Raw genomic sequence first — 18,068 nt, 5'->3', positions numbered from 1 at the left:
CTAATTTTAATATATATGAAAATATAGGCCGGCCTACAAGGCTTTATAGGCTTTTTTAATAGCCTAGGCCTGATCTATTTTATTAAATAGGCTTTTAAAAAACCCAAGTTTGGCCTTTTTATCAAATAGGCCTGGCCTGGACTTATGTAGGCTAGGTTATAGGCCCCTGTAGGTCGCCTGGCCTATTCTCACCCCTGCACATGAGTATCCGTGTGAACGCAAGGATAACCAGACAAATATTCGTGCGAGCGCACAGATTATTATTTTTTTGTACAATTAAATAAAATAAAATTAAATATTTTTAAAATAATGTATGAATCCAAACACAAGAAAATTGTTTTGTTTTTAAATTATTTATCTTTCTAATATTTTTAATTTAATATTATTTTTAATTTAAGGTACAATATTTGTTAAGATAATACATGAAAAAGTGAGCTATATATTATTGAGTGATATATTATTAAAATAAATTTTATTGATCCAGATATTCTTGTAAACGATACATAAACAAAAATTAGACTTTTATACGGGAAAAAAATCTATTATTGATCTAAATATTTTCATATACGAAAAATGAAATTTTGATCTAATTTTTTTTATTCAAAAATAGTATACGGAAAAAAAAAATATTTTTGATAAAAATATTTTTATATATGAAAATTTACTATTGTTCCAGATATTTTTGTAAACGATACATAAACAAAAATTATATTTTTATACGAGAAAAAAATCTATTATTGAGCTAAATATTTTTATATACGAAAAATGATATTTATGATCTAATTTTTTTATTCAAAAATGGTCTACGAAAAAAAATGTATTATTGATCTAAATATTTTTATATACAAAAATTTACTATTTATCCAAATATTTTTGTAAATGATACCTAAACAAAAATAATATTTGTATACGGGAAAAAATTTATTATTGATCTAAATATTTTTATATACGAGAAATGATATTTATGATCAAATATTTTTTATCCAAAAATAGTTTACGGGAAAAATTTATTATTGATTTAAATATTTTTATATACGAGAAATGATATTTATGATCAAATATTTTTTATCCAAACATGGTTTACGGGAAAAATTTATTATTGATCTAAATATTTTTATACAAAAAAAAAATCTATTATTGATCTAAATATTTATTTTCTTTTTTAATCTTCTATTTAAAATAAATATATTATGTAAACAAATGCGCGTAACAAACCAGAATCTGTGCGTATGCACGGGTTTGTTACTAGTTTGGCTTAAAATAATAAAATATTTTTTTATGTTTATGAATCTCCGCGGAAACTTTAGAGATTCACGAGAATCGACATTGTTACGTTCAAGAATCATAAATGGATATAGTTGATGAACTAATACTTTCGAACCGACTCAAATCTCTGGTACAACAGCGCGGGATGGACCTATATGGTTAGCACTCCAACGTCCAAGTCAGTTTGAGATTCAAGATGAGTATAATGAAAAGTGAGAATTAGAAAGTGTACCTTTTTCTTGTGTGAACTGACTTTATACTTTGGGTCAGGTGGAGTGGCATTAGAGATAAATTAAACCTTAGTTATTTGGACCTTCGGTCGACCCATAACAGTTGTCCTCAAGGCTTTGTCGGGCGTGAATGAGTCAGGAATGCCTTTAGTGATTTTGGCCTGCCTCTGGCATCATGTGTGAGATACAATTGAAAAGCGTGAAATCAACTGAAGAAGTAGGGGAACAAACGCATTAAATGCATTTTCATCATTGAAACGTTTCACTGTCTTTTCTCGACATGTACAGTGATAAGACAAGCTAGGGCATGACACGGTTGATAGTGAACTCAAGTGCGCTTGAGTTTGCATTCCTAAGGAGATATCTAGTTGTTAATCTGGTAACTTCCATCTTTAGTTGATCTAAGTCGTTGAACTGTCATTGCCTATAAATAGGAGGAGTTAAGCGTTTTGGAAACTTTTCGCAATCCTTGGCATTCGAGCTTATTCATAGTCACTTTATTAAGAATGCCTTTGTCTTATTTTTCCTGAGAGCATTACTCAGGGCAGTTGCAATTCCTGGATCAAAATCTAAACTCAAGATTTTCCTCCAGCATTTCATGTTTCCTAGTCAGGATGAATGATAATACTGTTAACTTAGTGAGGGATTATAAGAGTGAAACTTCTTTTGCTATGAGAATGAGCGTGTCTCATGATTCTCATCTCCCTCCTCATGCTCACAATCGTATGCATCCAGAAGTAGAGGACAAAATGCTTTCGTGATAGAGCTCTGAGACGAAAATGAAGAATAAATTCCAAAGTGAGAATGAAATACATTCCTCGCCTCCGCCTCACCCTATTAACATCCCTAAATGTCTCATACCATATCTGTGACACCTTAAACTTCAACTATATAACAACTAATAAAAGATACTACTAAATATCATAAATTTCCCTTAAGTGTCTCTCATTTTTACACAGCAAAAATGACTAACCATTAAAAGACAAATGTCCTCAATATTTCCACTTCTCATCCAATCACCGTGTGCCATTTGGACTCACAAAATCAACTTCTGCATTCAAAATTAATTTCCCCTCTTTCCCAAATGTTCATTCACTCATTCCCTCTCATTACATTTTCTCTCTTAATCATTTTTCCAACTTTCTCATAAATCATCTCTTCTTTCTTTTTTCTTTTTATATTCACATTCATATGTGTCACATACCTCAAATTTGTCCTACCCCTTTTACTTTTATCTGGCTTAGACCTCTCATTTCATCTGTATACCCACCATCTCTCATATAGGAAACTCATGCATCTGCATCATACATACGTATAATCAAAGGGTCTTGGGACAAGGCTTATTCATTCCCTCATCAAAATAAAAGAAAGATGGTGTTTTGCACTTGATCAAATGGATTTCTGGCTCAAGCATTTGAAGATTACTGGATCAATGAACTTCTTGACCTAGGGTTTATTTCTCTATGCACTTTGGTGCTTTTAAGCCTCATGGATCTAGGGTTTCTTGCGTAAGGGATCAATTGGTGGAGGGATTTTTTCTAGGGTTTATTTCCCTAGTTGTTTGGTCAATGGAACTTCAATAGGAATCACTTAGAGGAAATGGATTAATGGTTTGATGTTTCTTCTTATGATTAAGGATTGTTAAGCATTATGTGGACTGGATCCAAAATTGGGAATATAATGCTCAAATTAAAAATAAGGCGTGGGATTTAGTGCCTCGATCACCTGATGCTAATGTTATTTGGCGTATGTGGATTTTTGAGACAGACTAAAACATGTGGATTGCCTAATACTGTCTGTGCTCAAAAGTCAGGGTATTTGATTCCATTCTATAGTTGGTTCAAGAATTCTTGTCAAATATATGACAACTAACATAATAGTTGAATGTGTTTTATAATTTACTTCCATTGACCTTAGAAAGCATTTAGTGGCACTAGACACAACCGATTAGTTTTAGAAGAAAAAAAAGCATGCATAAATATTGTTCCAAATGATGAAAAGTTACAAATCTTGATTATTATGTATTTCAATCTTTTTAAGGTTATATGATTGAAAAATCGATTCACACTCACTTTGGGAGAGGTGGCAGGACTGGAGGCCACATACAACATCCAAAGTGGCAAACACTGGGCTCCTTAGAACATTTCATCATCTTCTTACTCATCTTACAATTGGAATCGATCCAACAATATTGCCTAACAAGAAGGTATTCTTTGACCAAGACCACATGTTCCTCTCAATGTGAATGCACCCAACCTAATTGACATTAAAAATAATAAGTTACACGAAACTAATTTTTTTAATTTGTGTGAAAGTAGTTATTTTTATTTATAATTGTGATCGGATAATTAATTATGTATATATCATTTATTTGCTCTGAAGTATAGTATAATATTAATTTGAGTTTTGATTGCTTTTGTGAAAACAGTTATTGTAATATTTTTATATTGAAACTGCCTCTTTTTTTCTGAAAAATCTAGCATTAATTTTAGGGAAATCCTAATTAGTATTTTTCTTGGGCACTCTTTAAGTGATTAAAGTGATAAGTTTTTTTAAAAATACGTATATTTAATTTATTGAAAATACATTAAAAATTGAAATATTAACTTTTATAAAGAATATTTTCTTTATTTACTATGTTTAAAGAGTGTCCTGAAAATACTCGTTAGCGAGACCCTTAATTTTATTAAAACAAAATATTTTGGCTCTCTAACTAAATGAAAAAACTAGATAAATTAAAATAGAGACGCGTTGATTTGAAACTATGTAGTGCTCTATACGTCACCAATAATATCAAATAATTAATCAAAGTACTCCAGGGCAATAACAAAGTTATTAGTATCATATATATCCAAATTTTGCATTATTAAAGTGATACAAACCAAATCATCTATTTGGATACCACACTCCACTTCAACCCATTGTTTCATAACCTCACTGAACTGAAACTTTACTCTTGAAAGAAAAATGACAAAAAAATATTGTTACAAAGATTTGGTTCCTTTTGGTGCCATGGTAACCATGGAATGCATCAACGTTGCTTTGAACACTCTCTTCAAAGCTGCTACCTTAAAAGGAATGAGTTACCATGTTTTTGTTGTCTATGCTTATGCTGTTGCTGCTTTTGTTCTTCTTCCTTCACCCTTTTTCTCCAAAAGGTTCATGAATTTTATATAAATATTCATGATTAACCTTTAATTTTACACAGTCTCAATAATCTTTTAATTCTTTCTATTTTTTTCAGATCAAGAGTTCTTCCTCCTTTGAGTAAACCTGTATTATACAAAATTGGTCTTCTTGGGTTGATAGGGTACATACAAATTTATTAAGCATGCAATTAATTAATTTTGAGTGTTTATTTATTTATTTGTTTGTTTAATTGGTGAAAAAATTGCAGAAGTTCATCTCAGATAATGGGTTATACAGGTATTAGTTTGAGTTCTCCAACTCTTTCATCAGCTATCAGCAACTTGGTGCCAGCTTTTACCTTCTTGCTTGCCATCATTTTCAGGTTTCTTCTTATTTTATTATTTTAATTTTTGTGTAATCTTTATGTGCAAGCATGTTTTGGATTGGAGTTTAGTGTAAAGAACAAGGAAATTAAAATATACTAATAATTCATTACTTGGTTTTCAACTTAGAAAAAGTTGGCTTTGATAATATTTTATATGGGAAGTTAAAGTTTGAAATGGGGTCACCATATTTTTTTTAAGGGAAATGCTAACGAGTGTCCCAGGGGCACTCTTTAATAGCTTTAAAAAGTAAGTTTTTCTTGGAAATATGCGTAATTAATGCATCGAAAATTGAAATGGTGAACTTTTGAAAAAATATTTTCTTTATTTAGAATGATTAAAGAGTGCCCCTGGGGCACTCGTTAGCATGACCTTTTTTTAATGTATGACGACTATATTAATAATAAAATATTATTAATTAAATTTATATGTTTGTCCTCTAAATTGAGAAGATTGGTCAAATAGTTGTTAGATTTGTGATTTAAAAACGTTGATAATTACTCTTCTGTCTCACAATAGGTGTCTTCTTTCCTATTTTTATTTGTCTTAAATTATTTGTCCATTTAGAATATCAATGTGATATTTATTATTTATTTCCACTAACTTACTTTTATTTATTGTATTTTACTTTTTAAATACTCCACCACCTATTATTAATAAGGTTATTTTAGTAAATGAGACTCATTTTATCATTGAAATCATAATAATTAATTATTTTTAAAAAAAATGTGAAAATCTCAAAGAGAGGGAGAAATACTTATTGACCTTGCGTGTGTTGGCCACATTACTTGGATTATTTTGACCAAAAGCTTTATGAAGTTTTAAAATGGTGTCTAACTTCAAAATAATTGGTGACACACGTAATCATAGGTTTTATTCATATCAATACCCTCAACGATGAATAGGTTGAGAAGAACATTTACAAACGAAAATTTAGGAGCTTTATTTATATTGAATAATTAATAAATTATAAAAAATATTTATCATAATAATTATTAAAAAATATAGATTATATTCTTAAAATAATCTATCAGAAATTTAATTCACTTGCATATTATTGTTGATATTTTAGAATAGGACTTTGATATGTTATTGAAAAAAACCAAGAATAGGACTAGGACAATTCAATGAGCTGCTCACCAGAACCGTCTACTTCACGATTCTATCTCAAAACTTCACATTTATGCCCTTAATTACAGGGTTAGTTTAGAATCAAATATGTGCTGGTGTTTCCCAAACTCTTATTGTGTATTAATTCATTTTTCTCTTGATTTAATTTATTTAAGGATGGAAAAAGTAGCCGTAAGAGGTTCGAGTAGTCAAGCCAAAGTGTTGGGGACCATAGTGTCTATAACAGGAGCATTTATAGTGACACTTTACATAGGACCACCAATCATCATTCCACATAGACCTTCACTTTCACTTCATCAAACTCTTAAATCTTCAGATCAAAATTGGGCCATTGGTGGCCTTCTACTTACAGCTGAGTATATATTGGTTCCCATGTGGTACATTGTACAGGTACAAATATTTTGGTTGCTATAGTATGTTTGAAGCTTCTAACTTAGACAATTACAGTAGTTTTTTTTTTACATACTTATAATGATTCCGCAAACATCGGCTCTGTTTAAGTCGGCTTTAAAAATCTGCAAAAAACGGGACAAGTAAAAGGACCCTGCATCCTTAAAGTCTAAAAGTGGCAAAAAGTCATGCCTGCCTCATTAATGGTCGCTCCTGCCAAAAAAAAAAAACAGGGCAGGTGCCTACAACCTGTCCATTGAAAATTGCAGAAAAAATAGATGCATGTCTAAAAACTTAGCTCGGCCTGCCAAAAATTGCGGCAAAACGACGAGTCAGACCTGTTTTGCCACACCAATATTGATGGCATCTCATATATTTGTGATCAAAATAACATTAATTCTCAAATTTTCTTTTAAACCTACAGGTTCAAATTATGAAGGTGTACCCGGATGAACTAACAGTGATCTTCTATTACAACTTAAGTGTGAGCATTATTGCTGCAGTTGTAGGAGTGATAAGTGAGCCAAATGCAAGTGCTTGGAAGATAGGATTTGATACATCACTTGCTTCCATCCTTTGCTCGGTAGGTTTAGGAATAAGATGCCATGAAGAAAAAAATACAGAACTTTAATCTATATTGCTTAGTAGTACTAATTATGATTTATATAATTCATATTTTTAGGGATTTTTTGGATCATTCTTGAACAATACAGTTCACGCATATGTACTGCGTATAAAGGGGGCGGTATATGTTGCAATGTTCAAACCACTCTCAATTGTCATAGCTTGTGCAATGGGAGTAGTGTTCCTTGGTGATACTCTCCATCTTGGAAGGTACTATCATTTATGATAATGTTCAATTCAATTCTCAATTACAAATCAAATCTTCATCCAAATAAAGTGAGTTTTTATGTTATTTTCATAAGTTATCCTGCCAGATTTGTAGAAATATGCTAAAACCAACTTATACACTTATAAGTTCTATCAAATAGTTTTATAACTACTTAAGTTAGCTGATAAGTCTAAATAAATCAATTCAAGCCAACCTTTAACTAAATGATTGGGCTTTAAGTGGTTAATAAAATTAAACTAAGATTGAATCAATCCTTAGTGAAACAATTTATAATAAGATTTTGCTTAGCCAAACTATGGATTAGTCCCGTATTGAATCAAGGGTTAAGACAACAAAAATAGCTAGCTGATTCATGGTATCCCATTAAGAGATCCAAACACTTCGGTTCATCTATCAATTAGTACATACATTATTGTGGAAGAGAGACAGTTCAAAGTTTAGTTTGTTGCATTTTTTAACTTGATTTAAAATTCTTCTGTGCCTTTTGCAGTTTAGTTGGAGCCACAATAATATCGATTGGGTTTTATACTGTAATGTGGGGTAAAGCAACGGAAGAAGAGGTGGTTGAAGATGTCCCTAGCCACGAAACACAAACTACACAGAATGTTCCTCTCTTGCAAAGCTATGAAGCTGATAGAGTTGAAAAGAAAATGGATGCAAGTGTATAAAAGAAACACAAACACCTGTTTGTAGCCGCAGAGTATCTACATGTCCGAGGGACATCATAAATTAGACTATTAAAAAACAATTCATCTGAATGAGAATAGTATCCTTTTCACAAGTTTTCTACAGAGAAGGTAGCAACCTCTGCAAGTTGGAGGGAACAATATGTACAAAAGTGACTGAAGATTGAAGACAAGGGAGCAACAATATTGTCTATTGTACAAAAGGCATTTGGGAAGATTCTATAAATAGAACAACTCTATTTGGAGAAGGACAACAAAATTCATTTGTTTCTAATCCAAAACTCTGCCAAAATGAAAACTCTAAATCATTTCCTCCCTTCTCTTGTGCATAAATTGAAGTAAGGGAACTGTTGTTTTGTAAACAATCATTTCATATTATATTGGAAGTATAACTCATATCAAAGAACTTCAAAGTATCATTACTGAGATTCAAGGGTACCCTATTGTATTAAGATAAGTTAGTGGAGGCAAATACAACCTCCTTCAAACAAAAAACAAAAAACTTGTGAATTTAAGAAGAGACTTCATCAAGGACCTGAGAAGGAAAGGTTCTACCGCGTCTAAGACTGTGTCAACGCTATCCCAGACCCGAGTGAGACCATAACAGTGGTCTATACTCTATAGTTAGCCACTACCTAATCAATTAGTATATGGAGCTTAATCAATTAACTACTGCAGAATTGCACATAATTTGATTACTAACGAATCTAACTACACAAACATTGACCAAATCATATAATATAAGGTAATCCAATACACACTTATAAGCACATTTAATACACATATATAACAAGTAGAGAGTTACACTTTCATTCTTGTATTCTTCATTTACAAGTTTGTTTTAATTTTGCACTATACCCCTTTCCATCTTTGATCTTAATTCCAAGTCTCTTATTCTTTCTATTGTCTTTAATTTTTGCAATAACCTTTATCTTTTTGTTGCTTAAAATCCATCAAGAGGTTGTTTGACAACTCAAGAATTATTTCATTGAGTCCTAATCAATTGAAGGTTTAAGTCCCTATACGTCCCAACAAAATATCTCACTCAAAGAAGTCTATGTAACACTTACGGGATTAATTCATTCAAACTCAGTTCAACATAGACATTATCAAGGCATTAGAAGGGAAAGAAGATATTAAGATAAAAGGCAAGATCCTAAACCCTGTTTAGGAGGTGTTCTCCAACTTCCTTGACGACAAGAACAAAAGTTGAGGACTTGGACTTGCCTAAGAGCACCTTAAACCTTAGGAAAATTGAAGCACCTAAAATCTGTGTTAGGGCTCCCTGCTTCCTAGTCCTTGGAGCTTTTCTCAGGGTGCTTTGCCTCCCATAATCCCACCATTGATAATTTCTCCAAGTACCCATACCCTACCATATGACACTCTACACCCTGTTGTTGTGTTATATTCTATTTGCATATCTTTATTTGCCCATACCCTACCATTTAAGATTGCTTTCTTTTAATCCAAATTTGAATTGATATTAGCTTAAATTTGAACTAGATTTGGTTTAGATTTGATTTATTACTATAACTATATATTATGATTTGTTTTAGGATAAGTTCATATTTAATTTATTTCAAATTTGAAAATAATATCTGTTGTGATTCAAATCTTATATTTGTTTAGTAGAATTACTTCTGTCCATGGGTTGAAGTTTCTGTAAATTATAATCTTCATATGATACAATCGTTGAGTTTTGTTTTTGGTAGTTTTTCTTTTACAGTTTTACATAAGCAGCTCCCCTAAAAGTAAAAGTAATTCTTCTATGTTGGTTAGTATTTAGAAAAATGAAATGCAATTCCAATAGGTAACTAATTTACTACCAGAACCGGGCAATCAGGTTCTGTCACAAACATAGAGTTTTACCTAACAGTATTATGTAAACTTCATTTTTAAGTCTCCGTATTTTGATAGATTTGCATTTTAGAAGTGAATCATAATTTCCAAAAAAGTAAAGAAAGACACCGACTATCACTCTAAAATGATTCTTTCTGCTAAGTTTGTTCTAAATTTTGAAGCAGTGCCTACATCAATTCTTGATATTACATGTCTAAATTAAAACAGGAAAAATAAAAGATGGTCCTAAATTTTTATAAGCCAGCAATATGCTTACGGTCAGTTTAAATAAAACGAGGGAAATCCATAAGAACTGTGAAGAATATATCAGCACATACTATCTTGCACTGAAAACTGGATCTTGATTAGGTGATGGTTGTGTCTTTCGAGTGTATTTGAGTAATAAACCTTCTGCAGAAAGACCTGGTACATTCAGATCCCTGAAACATTGAAAAAGAGAAAATTATGTAAAATATATGTATATCAATAAAATAAAATGATGATGCATTTTATTGTACCAAAGTTACATGATATCTTAACCTGATATAGGGCTGCAGATCTTTCCAGTCCCATTTTGCACGCTCTCTGAAAAGAATGGAGAATCGTTCAGCTGGAGTGGAAGGCAAAGAAGAGACGCGGAACGCACGAACCCATGTCTCAACTCCAAGTTTCTCTGTCAATACCTCTCCTTCCATAAGATCAAAAGATGGCTGCATTTCGTCTGGAGTCTTCTTCCTCCATTCTTCCATAAAACTCTCTAACTTCCTCTTACCCCCTTTCAGGATTTCTCTTGCAAAGTGTATGCATACCCGCTTCTCATCCAACTTCCACACACAGCTTTCCATGCAATCATTTTCTTTTACTTGCTTGGCATATACATGCAAGCAATGCCTTGCAAGAACCATCGGAAATCCGTCTGATTCCAGCATATTCACAACTTCATCTTCATTTAGAGCATTGAGTGACCAGTCATTCAACACTGAATTTTTCAAAAGCACTCCCAGAATCATGTCCATGTAGCTCTCATCAACTAATCTCCAATACCCATTAATCTCCACAGCAGAAAGAGCCTGCAAACCAAATCTTAATTCCCCATCACTAGCTTGAATATTGTCTATAAGATCATTCCAGTTATATAATCCCACTCTTGACTCCTGATTATCTTCTAAAATTTCCATGTCATTTTCGTCAAATTTGTAAGTGTTTTCTGAAAGAAGCAATTTGAGTTTATCAAGTTTGGGGGAAACCTCAATAAGCTCCAAACTACCAGGTACGACTTTTATTATACGTGCAACCGCTTTCTCATCAGTATTGTTAATGTCATTCTTCTGCTGATTTTCATACGATTCTGATTGATTTTCTGGTGGTACAAGCAAAACAGAGTTGGAAGTTCCAACAAATTTCATAGCATATGTTTTTGTTTGAGTACAAAGAACCACATCCTCATCAGGCTGTCCTCTTAAGACCATCCTAAATTAGAGAGAAATTATGTAACACAAGTAGGGAAAGATAAAGGCAGCGAAAGAGTCACTATTACAATTAATATGCATATATTGTAATTTGTAATTACATGTTGATTCTAAGTAACTACTAACTACTGTAATTAGGATAACAATAAATCCTTATATTATGACTCTTTGTATATAACTCACACACAAAGACCCCGTGTGACATGTCTCTCACCTCTCTCCTAAACATGAAGATATGATCCAAGTTAGGATCAAATTGCTTTTCTGATCTTCCATGAGTTGTTTTCTTATTTTTCAGTGAAGCTCATGAAGAGCAACGAACACAAGTGTGTAAATAATAAAAAGATGAAGAAAAAACACATAAATAATAAGAAAGGATGAAGAAATAATAATGAGAAATGTGAAATGCAAAAATAGATTAGAAGATGGTGAAAAAGTTGAAACTTATAAGTAAAAGAAAGTAATCACAAACATGGAAAAGAAGAGATGAAGCGTGGCACCAAACTCAAATGGAGTGATAAGCCAAATGAAGAATCACCACAAACTTAAAGTTAACCTTTGATAAGAGTCAACTATGGTTCTTAACTAAGAACCAAGAAGATGCAAAATGTTCTCTACACTAACTCCAAGAGTAATATTAAAACTACGGTTAAAATTAGGTCCAACAATGTTTACTAATTATTCTAACTAGTGAGCTCAGACCTCCAATCCTTCACCCTATTATGGTGTACATTAAAATGGTATTGTTAATTAATCCCGAATCACAAAAAATAGATGTTTGTTCATATTCCGTTGCAATACAGTGTTGACGTGCCACTATTTGACAACACTTTCTATTAAACAGCATGTCGCACAACAATAGCAATTTGTTCAAACTCAACTATGTTGTGTACTATAGCTACTAATTGACAACACTACATCAAAAGGCATACAAAAAGCTCATCTGTCAAGGAAATACTTGGGTGCCGAGGAATCAGAAGCAATCAGTTATTAGGATACCAATGATTGCAATAACTCTGTAACATTTATCATTTCATTTCCCTTTCAAAGAGTAAAGAACAACACGATGCAGATCAATATATACCTTTCATTCAAAACATCCGGGATCAGTTTCTCATCGAGCTCTAGAACAATAAGATCATCATGAGGTCCAAAATTGGGGTGATATGCAATAGAAATCGACGAACCAGGAGGCATATTTTTAAGTGTTTCTGCTCCTCCTCCAGAAATCTTCTGTAGTGGTTCCATTTCACTCTTTTACTAAACAAAAAACATTAATAAAAATAAAAATTAAGATCTCTATGCATAATGCAATAAATCGGTGAAAATCAATAACAGTATAAATATTTGATTCTTTCACTACTAATCTACTCGATGCTTCTATACATTTGTCGTTAAAAATATACAGAAAATTTACTAAATAGCTTTCATCTTAGAGATTCAATAAAAGCTACGTTACCAATTGCACACCTAAAGCGCGCAATTGTGGAATCGTGGCGCGGAGTTTAGATCTGATATGATGCCATTTGCAGCGGCGGCTATCGCGGCCGCGATTCGCACTGGAATGGCATCCTCGCGCGCTAATGGGAAGGAAAAATCGAAGTAAAGGGATAACCTGGAGTTTGTAACGTTTTCCGGCGGCCTTCTTTCTTACGAAGCTTAAGTACGGCTGGGTTTTCCGGCGAGGGTTTGGTTTTCGAGGTAGTAGCTGACTTCGAATTCGACGTGTTTTGTTTCTGATAAACAAGGGCAAAATGGCGCGGTTGCGTTTTGTGATTTTCGAGGGAGTGGCTGAATTTTTTTTGTTTTAGATTTTGTTAATTATAAAAAATAAAAAATAAGTATTCCCCCTCATTCCTTTTTACTTGTGATACTAGTCAGAGACCCGTGCTGTCGTCCGGGTGCATTATTTATGGTGTTGTATTTTTTGAACGATACGGAAAAAATGTGAAGTAAAGAAGTAAAATGAGAATTAACCATTTAAAAAAAAGTTTTACTAATAAGATATTAATAGTGTGAAAATTAGTTTCTAAGTTAAAATAATGATCCACAAAAAAGATTTAAGATGGGTCAAGTAACGAAGAGCAAGGGAATTTATACTTTGAAATGAAATTTAATAGCTAAATATAATGAATTGAAACTTTAAATTGTGAAATTCTTCGTAATGAAATTTAATAGCTAAATATAATGAATTGAAACTTTAAATTGTGAAATTGTTCGATTTTGATTGTTAATACATATTCTAATGGTTATAATTTGTTCTTTCATGTAATAGGATAAAAAAATTATGAAATAAAAATATTACAACAAATAAAATGATTATACAAAATATAATGGTAAACTTGACAAATCATGTATTTAGATACACATGTGAATTTAAATAGAATTACATAATTGTAAAATAAACAATTAATATATAAACTCAATTATATTAAATAATAATAAAAAACTTGTAACATGGAGAAAGAAAAAAAATTGACATTTGAAAATAAAAATGTTATCTTCAAATAAAGGTAATAATTTGATAGTGACCCCTAAGATAAAAAGTTAATTGTTTAAATGATTGTGCAGTATTGTTCAATTTGATAAAATATATTTTTAATTTTATTGAAATTAAAAAATAGATTAAATAGTATTTTTAATGATAATAAACAAAATTTACTCATTGGTATTAGTAGTATTGACATTTGAAAATAAAAAATTTACTTCTAGAAGACTTATTTATTAAAATAAAGTACATAGTATTATGGTTATAGTGGCCCGTGAGATTGAATATTTTATTATCGTAATGTTCTGTTAAATTATTGTTATTTTAAACTCAATAAATTAACCTAATTAAACTCTATGCTTGACAAACTTATTATTGTTATTTTAAACTCAATAAATTGACCTAATTAAACTCTATGCTTGACAAACTTACTTAGCAGGAGATTTAGCATAGTCCACAGTCATCATCATCATCATCCACCATTGCCATACATACTATATTTTAATCATTAAATGTAAGAAGAACAAATGTTGACCAAAATAATGAAGCATCATAAAATGAGTTATGTGCCCTCCTTAAAAACCAACCTAGTATATAGTTGTTTGCGGCTCCAAAGATTGCCGAAAAAGTAACAATGTACAGTTGGTTAATCAAATTTAAATAGGCTAAGATTAAAATTTTCCCAAATACTTCTACATCATTACAACCTCTATGATACAAATGGCTCAATATCCTTTAGCAATTTATGAATCTAATTGAACTGATCATCCGCCAATCTTAATTCTTTGAAAATAAAAAACAGTCTCCCACTTTTAGAATTAAAACTTCACGTCAAGATAGAGTGAACTTGACCCTGCAAATTAGAGCAATAAACTTATATTATAAATATACTTCATTTAGGCACCAATTTAAAAATTACAAATATACTTATATTTAGATGGTAAATATGTTTTGGATGTTGAGTTTCATCTATTTTAATCTGGTTTGTTGGTGTGAGATTTTTCCGAGTAGGAATGTAATTGTAATTTTATATTTGGCCAATGTTTGACAGAAATGTAGAGCCAATTAAGTGGTTGGAGAAGGCACATACCTTATTTCTCAGTAGAATTTCTGAAATATGTAATGATGCTTCAAGCCAAAAGGTATGAAATCATCTTGGAAAAGTGAACAATCTTGTACAGTTGAAAACCTACCAGTCCTACTTCTCTAAACCATCGAAAGAGTCGGAAACATAGTGAACTATGCAAAATCAAATAACTTCATGTGCTGTAGGCTGTCTATATTTTGAATATCGACCTATTCAGGTTTAATTTAATAGAAACAAATGATAACAAAAAAGATGCGCTTATTTAAATCTTAAGAGTATAGAACCACATTTTAATCCAACATAAATGAAAATTAATAGGCATCATCATATCCATATTTGACATGAAAAACAGTAATACATGTGAAGTAATATTGAGCATTCTAGCCAAAAGAAAAAATAAGAGATACTCAAATGAAAATTAACATACCAAATCCAGAAGATTGTAGTGCCTTTTATCAAAATGATGATCAATAAATTTTTCTCCGCGGAAGCTTTTCTTGCAATATCCACAGCGCCATTCATTTATGTTTAAGTTAATTTTATGCTCTTCTTGTTCCCTAAACATATCATTCTCAGGGTGAAGTCTGCACTTTTTTAAAGCTCGTAGTTTTCGTTCTCCACAAATGGTGTTAAATACTACAAAAACATATATAGGCATATCAGTTCTTGTTCCATTTCAAGGCAGCCTACTTCTATCTCTGGAGCAGTGCACTTCAGCCAATTACAGAAACAACAATGAGTATGCTGCTCTTGCAGAAACAACTGCTTATTATCATTTTTGAATCTACAAAAGAAAAAATACTAACATTAACATCGAAAAAATAAAGAAAAACAAACATGCACCTAACCATTGCTACATTAATATCATTGGTGGTTCTCGCCACAAACATAGACGTGTTCGCGTATAAAGAATAAAATGTTTAAAACATACTTAGGATGATCCAGGAATTCATCTGGTATTTCTCCAAGAGTAGCTTCGGCATCCATGGCCTCTGAAGCTGTAATTTTGGCTTTAGCACCAAGCTGAATAAATTCCTGTATAATTCTTCCATCCTCGCCAATTCTACAAAGGATGTCTGCAGCAGAGTTGAACAACTGCAGCAAATTCTCAGTCAGATTGCCTTCGTTTATTGGCTTGTGGTAAGCACGGATCAAAAACTACTTGAGAACAATTGCAGCATGTTAAAAGTCTAATAAAACTAACATGATCATGGTATAATCGGCCATCCTTTGAGATAGCAGATGGAAAGATGGAATTTGTGTCACCTCTAGCCAGATGAACATACACATGCACAATCTCCAAATGAATAAATTAAAGTTTAGTTAGTTCTCGGGAAAATAAAATCAGTGTCGTGTAATATAAATGGCACACGGGATTCTAATGCCAAAGTGATTGATGTGGAACTTCAATGTAACGGTAATTATATATCCCTTGATGAAAAATACAAAGAGGAAGCCTCTGCCACTTGTTTCCTTAACATTGTCTTGGTTCATTTTTAACATCGTTTATAGTATTGTCTTAGGTTATATATGAAATGATACCAGAGAACAAAGAAAAATTGGATATCCAATAGATCATACCTGCCAGTAAAAATATGCTTTCTGAGTCCAAGTATAGTTGGATATCTGGGACCACCATGTTTCTTAAGAAATTCTTGCAGCAAATTCCTCATTTTGAAAGCTTCTTCCATATAGTTATCCTGTTACATAAATAGTTAGCTGTCATAATTTTTTATTTGCATGCTCTTTCTTCTTTAGTTAGCAATCATGAATGCTAGATAGCAAATTATACAAGCTTTGTGGTGCAATTGCCCCAGCCTGCAATTGATACTCAATTAACTCTTAATCTTATTTAAATATTTGTCTTTTATCACAAAATGATAATTTGGTAATCTATGAAAGACAATAACTAACAGTAGCCAGGTGTTGGTAAAAAGACCGCCACAAAGAACAACAACTTTACAAATGAAGAAAATAATTATTTTGGCACCAGTTTGAATGTATCTCCAAAAGAAACAATCAACATATTTTTAGATATTCATCAAACTAAAGGTTACCAACGTTGTCTCAATGAAGGAGTGCTGAGTACATCTATCTTGTAGTCTCATCTTGTTAAGCTCATCAATGCAAACAACACCTCCATCTGCCAAAGCCATGGATCCTCCTTTAAGAAAAAAAACTCACGCTGATATGCACAATAATGGATGTTTATGAATAATCTTAATCAAAACGGAAAAGACCAAAACAAAACATATAATACTTTTAGGGGTTTTCATTCTTACAGTAGAGAATCGAAGAAGATTTGTGCGGCGGGAAGAAAGATCTTATGTGGCGGCATCAAACGAAATATTGATGGAGAAGAAAACAACTGATTTAATGGAATGTAAACTATAACACAGTTAGTCATAAAAGGTATAGCAAGAACACGCAATAGCTTACCGTAACAGCGTAATGCTTAAGCCTAATCTATTGAACACCCTGATTGGAGCATCATCCCCATAGAAACTGCAAGCAAATCAAGCATAGGTTAAGCAAATCAAGCATAGAAAAACCTAAAAGAAAAAAGTCTAAAATTGAATAAAATATCAAACCTTGCAAACAAAAGTCGAAAAATAGAAGAAATAAGATCCGATCACATTTTCAAATGTTGTTGTTCGTCGTGAAAGTTAATTAGAAAAGGAGATGAGAGTGGTGTTCGTCGTGGTGGAGTTAATGGTGGTGGACTGGTGTTCTTCATGGTGAAGCTGTGGAGGTGATTAGTGACTGCGAGTGGTGAGTGGAGAGGAGCTGCTAGGGTTTCTCCATGTTGCAGTGAGAGAAATGTTGAGTGAGATTGAACGTGAGTGAATGAGAGTGAAGGATGGAGGTAGTAGTGACCAAGTGCAGGGAGAAAAAGTTGTTTTGTTGGAGGAAAATATTATAAAATAAATAGGACCAATTAAATTGCAACACTTGGTGAATCATTTCACAAAAGAAGTAGAAGGTAAAGGTGAATTTGTTAATTACTAAATAGGACATTTTGTAGTGTATTTAATTTTTAAGTAAAGGGTAATTTTGGAAGTTTGCTCAATTTCTTAATAATGGGTAGATAGTAGATTTGTAAAATATATGGTTTTT

The 18,068-nt window shown here is 32.0% G+C and overlaps 2 protein-coding genes and 1 long non-coding RNA gene across 9 annotated transcripts; 1 reads left to right on the top strand and 2 right to left on the bottom strand.

Annotated features, from left to right (window-relative positions):
* The first annotated feature begins 4,361 nt into the window (after positions 1–4,361).
* On the top strand, positions 4,362–8,474 carry LOC131635154 (WAT1-related protein At3g28050-like). Its single transcript, XM_058905761.1, has 7 exons — positions 4,362–4,654; positions 4,741–4,806; positions 4,894–5,007; positions 6,295–6,529; positions 6,954–7,112; positions 7,212–7,363; positions 7,873–8,474. Exons 1-7 carry the CDS (start codon positions 4,464–4,466, stop codon positions 8,048–8,050), a joined length of 1,095 nt encoding a protein of 364 aa, XP_058761744.1. The 5' UTR covers positions 4,362–4,463; the 3' UTR covers positions 8,051–8,474.
* A 130-nt stretch (positions 8,475–8,604) lies between these two features.
* Positions 8,605–13,172, bottom strand: LOC131635153 (uncharacterized). Its single transcript, XM_058905760.1, has 4 exons — positions 12,992–13,172; positions 12,461–12,636; positions 10,448–11,377; positions 8,605–10,347 (listed from the first exon to the last, which is right to left on the bottom strand). Exons 2-4 carry the CDS (start codon positions 12,622–12,624, stop codon positions 10,245–10,247), a joined length of 1,197 nt encoding a protein of 398 aa, XP_058761743.1. The 5' UTR covers positions 12,625–12,636; positions 12,992–13,172; the 3' UTR covers positions 8,605–10,244.
* A 1,157-nt stretch (positions 13,173–14,329) lies between these two features.
* Positions 14,330–17,820, bottom strand: LOC131635144 (uncharacterized). Of its 7 annotated transcripts, XR_009293736.1 has the most exons (9): positions 17,543–17,820; positions 17,391–17,456; positions 17,234–17,274; positions 17,013–17,136; positions 16,533–16,651; positions 16,156–16,248; positions 15,883–16,046; positions 14,955–15,735; positions 14,330–14,717 (listed from the first exon to the last, which is right to left on the bottom strand). It is a non-coding gene; the product is annotated as an uncharacterized LOC131635144 (long non-coding RNA). The 7 variants fall into 7 exon arrangements; XR_009293733.1 differs by having other exon boundaries at positions 14,955–15,141; positions 15,379–15,735; positions 17,013–17,456; XR_009293731.1 differs by having other exon boundaries at positions 17,234–17,456.
* Positions 17,821–18,068: the final 248 nt, after the last annotated feature.

The sequence above is a fragment of the Vicia villosa genome, unplaced genomic scaffold (assembly GCF_029867415.1).
Source record: "Vicia villosa cultivar HV-30 ecotype Madison, WI unplaced genomic scaffold, Vvil1.0 ctg.001438F_1_1, whole genome shotgun sequence".
NCBI lineage: Eukaryota > Viridiplantae > Streptophyta > Magnoliopsida > Fabales > Fabaceae > Vicia > Vicia villosa.
This window is presented reverse-complemented; position numbering and strand designations above follow the sequence as displayed.